Source organism: Eurypyga helias, unplaced genomic scaffold, assembly GCF_000690775.1.
Source record: "Eurypyga helias isolate BGI_N326 unplaced genomic scaffold, ASM69077v1 scaffold20658, whole genome shotgun sequence".
Classification (NCBI taxonomy): domain Eukaryota; kingdom Metazoa; phylum Chordata; class Aves; order Eurypygiformes; family Eurypygidae; genus Eurypyga; species Eurypyga helias.
In genome coordinates this window covers 706-4,663 of record NW_010266506.1, presented here as the reverse complement: position 1 = coordinate 4,663, position 3,958 = coordinate 706, and the positions used below count along the sequence as shown (strand labels likewise).

At 58.6% G+C, this 3,958-nt stretch overlaps 1 protein-coding gene across 1 annotated transcript in view; it reads left to right on the top strand.

Annotated features, from left to right (window-relative positions):
• Positions 1-3,958, top strand: part of LOC104513684 (rho guanine nucleotide exchange factor 16-like) — a gene marked incomplete at its 3' end in the record, with an annotated part of 4,636 nt that overhangs the window by 341 nt on the left and 337 nt on the right. The window contains exons 2-5 of the mRNA XM_010157128.1: positions 779-931; positions 1,814-1,943; positions 2,559-2,633; positions 3,690-3,782. Coding sequence (XP_010155430.1) covers positions 779-931; positions 1,814-1,943; positions 2,559-2,633; positions 3,690-3,782 — 451 coding nt within the window. The remainder of the gene's footprint in view (positions 1-778; positions 932-1,813; positions 1,944-2,558; positions 2,634-3,689; positions 3,783-3,958) is intronic.

Here is a 3,958-nt window from a genome sequence, read left to right as displayed (position 1 = left end):
TCTGGTGGGAGACAGTCTCTTACCCATTTTGGGGGTTTTAATGGGTAATAGTGGTGCTCAGTTGCGCGGCTGCACTTGGGCACGGAAAGCTGGCTGAGCTACCTCCGTCCCCGTGCTGGGATGCTCCTGGAAGCTCCTTGGGTGTCCCGGCACTGCCATGGAGGTGCTGCCTCCTTTTGCCCATGGGCTGGTGGCACGGGATGGTGGAGTCGGTAGCGCTGCGCCTTAGCCCCCCGGCTGCTTGTGCACAGGCTGGGGGATCGCTCGGGTGCCGACACCGAACGTTCAGAGAGCCAGTGGCCTCTGAAGTGTGGCCTTTGTTCCCTGGGAGGCGAGGAGCAAAGGCCTTGAGAGTCGGGGTGAGCCGTGTCCGTGTGGGAAAGCAGCAGGAGGAGAGACCAGGCGGAGCTGCGGCAGGCCTGGGAATGGCTGCGGGGGCGATGAAGGCTTGCAGCTTCCCGCTGCCCCAGTGGGGGCAGAAACATGTCTTCCCAGAGAGCTGGAGGAGGGATCTTGTGTGGGGATGGAGGAAGCGTCTGCATCTGGGGGCTGGGAAGGCTCGAGAGCTGTGTTCCCTGTCTCTGCAGCGGAGCTGCCCGGAGTTGTGCTGGAGACGTGGGCGTCTCGGCTGCGTGGAGCTGGCCTGTGTGCAGGAGGCATCCAGGGCCTTGTCTCCTCAGGGAAAAGTTGCAGCGGGAACACTGTCAAGCCGACATCCGCTCGGTTTGGGTGGCACTAGCACGTCCTGCGGTGGAGTGATTTGAAATTCTCTCTTCAGCTTCTTTGAAGACTTAGACAAGCGACACCAGGAAAACGTCCTGATTCCTGACATCAGTGACATCGTGGAAGAACACGCCTCGAACCACTTCAGCCCGTACGTCAGCTACTGCTCCAACGAGGTCTACCAGCAGAGGACACTTCAGAAGCTGCTGTGAGTGCTGCCGTGTGCTCAGGCCTCGGGCGTGCGAAGGAGCTGCCTACGAAGGGTCTCGGGGCTGCGGGGATACTAGCCGGCTGTGGGCAGGGCAGGCGGGACCGTACGGGCCCGTGGCTCCCTCAGCCTGTGGTTGTTTCCTTTTCCCTGAGGAAGGCTGTCTCCTTCCTGAGCTGAGTTCAATGCCTAGACCTCAGTGCATCTGTGTCAGGTGATGAGAACCTGATTTCACAGAATCACGGAATGGTTTGGGTTGAAGGGGCCTTAAAGCCCACCCAGTCCCACCCCCTGCCATGGGCAGGGACACCTTCCACTAGACCAGGGTGCTGCAAGCCTCATCCAGCCTGGCCTTGGACACTCCCAGGGATGGGGCATCCACAGCTTCTCTGGGCAACCTGTCCCAGTGCTTCCCCACCCTCTCCGGGAAGAATTTCTTCCTGATGTCCCATCTCCATCTCCCTCTCTCCGTTTAAACCCATCACCCCTTGTCCTGTTTGTGCTGTGCTGTAAGAAGGGTGAAGTGTGAGGGTAGGTGGGGGTAACGCTGCCCCTCGGACGTGTCCTGCCGAGGTCAGAACACGTATGTGGTGTGTCAGGGACGCGTATGGGGGCTGTTCATCCCCAGATCATCCTGTTGGTATGGGTCAGGTTTGTGTGCGCTGTTGTACGCCGGTGGCTTTACCCGCCTTTTGGTGGTCTCTGGGTGGTTTCCCAGCGCCCACTAAGGGGTCAGTCCCCTTCCTGCCCCAGCTGTGCTCTCTGAGCGCGGCAAACTGCCGTTTAGCAGCACAGGCAGCGCCTTCCTTGTGCACGGAAAGCTGCTGGGCAACCCCGATAACCGAAGAACCGCGTTAATGGAGCTTTCTTGTCCCGTTCCAGAACCACAAACCCCTTATTTAAAGAGACCTTGAAACAAATTGAAAGGAAACCGGAGTGCGGAGGCCTGCCAATGATCTCATTTCTCATTCTCCCTATGCAGAGGGTAACGCGGCTGCCTCTGCTGTTAGATGTAAGTAAGTCACACGGTGGCGTTGCTTGGCACCTCTGAAGAGGTGACCGTGTTACAGCCGCCTTTAGTTTGCTGAGCTTGGACTTCCATCCTGCTGGGAGCAGAGGCTGGGATGCCTGAGCCTGTGTTCAGGATTTAGATCCGGAGTGATCTGCTTGTGGGTGTCAGATGTGCAGCATAAAGCATCGCAAATAATGCCTCGCCTCTTGGCGTGAGGGTCTTTGCCCCATGCTGCGTCTGGATACCCCAGGGTGGGGTGGCATAAGCAGCCTGTTGGATTCATGGTCAGGTGGCCTGGGAAGGGAAAAGTTGGAATCCCGGCCGTGGGATTTCTGGTAGCTGCTCCCGGGCTGTCACGGGCCATGGGAGCGAGGGCTGGGGGTATGTCTGGGGTGACAGTGATGCTCAGGCACGTGTCTGACGTGAAAGCCCCGGCAGAAACCAGGTTCGGCGCTACCAGCACTGTCAAACCTTGCTTTGACCGTGTACCCCGCTGCGCGTCTGAGCATCAGGGACGGCTCGAGCGTGTGTCGCATCCCGAAATCCCAGGGCAGCGGCTGACGCACAGTTCTCTGTCCTGCAAGGTCACTGAAGTGTCTTACCTTGAAATTCTAGACTGTCTGTCAAAAAACAAAAGCATGCACGGCGGCGTACGGAGCTGCCACCAGAGCTCTGAAAGCCATCAGCAAGGTGAGGCCTGGCTGCCAGCTCTTCATCTGTCCTCTTTCCGGCACACCGCTCCCTCGCTCTGGCCCCATTCCGGCCTCTGGTTTTTCCTCCCTGCATCAGGTCGCTTGAGATATCCCTGCTCGGAGCAGCTGCTGGATGTACGCGTCTTCTCCCTCGTCTCACCTTTTTCACCCAATCTTGTTCTTTTTCTTTGTCTTGACAGCATTTCTTCTTGCCTCTTTGGCCCATCTTTCATCCTTCCCTTCAGTGTCTTCTCCATCAGTGCTCTCCCTTCTCAGAACCTCCCTTGAGGTGATAGTGAGCTGCTTGCCATGGATTTTGGGGATCTAGGCAAAGAGCAGGAAAGAAAGCAAAGGGCAAGGAGCAGCGGAAGCCATGGCAGTTGTGAGCCGTGTGCTGTTCCTGCTCCTGTGTCCCATCTCCATCTGCTTTCCCATCTGGTGGTCATTCACACAAGGCGATGTGCCACAGGGATTCCGGCCACCAAAGCGGCGCTGGTGGCTCTTCCTTTTGTCCCCCTTAAAAACCGGCTCTTGGCAACGTGCTCCTGCGCCTCATGGTCTGTCCTGCTCGCTCCTCTGGTGAACAAAATGCATGACCCCCGGGTCGGGCCACGCTGGGCCACCCTTCCCTGGACCAGAGGGACGGGCAGGGCTGTGTCTGCTCCGGAGAGGCACCACGAGGGGCCAGGGTGCCCTCTCGGCACCGCAGGAGGTGGCATTGCTCCTCCTGCCCCTGGAAGGGTTCTGTCCTGCCGTTCATCCTCCCGTCTTAACCTCCTCTCCTCGGTGATTCATTCTTCCTCTTCGTATCGCTCCTCAGTGAAGCTTCGCCGCGGTTCCACTTCGGTCCTTCTCCAGGCGGAGCAAACGTCCCGTCTCTCTCCTGGAGATCTCCCCTGGCAGGAGAACCCCCAAACCCGGCTTGAAACCTCGGCTATTTCTCCCGTTCGGGGAAGCAGGGCAGCTGCCTCGCTCCTCGCCGGCAGCGCCGGCACGGAGGACGGATGGGCTCAGCATCCTGCCGTTCTCCGCTTCCCTTGTGATGTTTTCCTAGCTGGTGAAGAACTGCAACGAGGGAGCTCGCGCTATGGAGCGGACAGAGCAGATGTACACCCTACAGAAACAGCTGGAATTTGGAAAGAAGAAGGTGAGGTTTTGTGGGAATGGCAGGGGGGGAAATCTTCTGGGGTGTGCCGTTCGAGTGGCCCATCCCAGGAGTGTCAGACCTCTCCTGAGCGCCCTTCCGGGAAGCCTTGAGCTGCCAGGAGCCGCGTCACCACTCCATGCTCGCGGTCACTATTTTTTCCAGCTGTTCTGATCTAA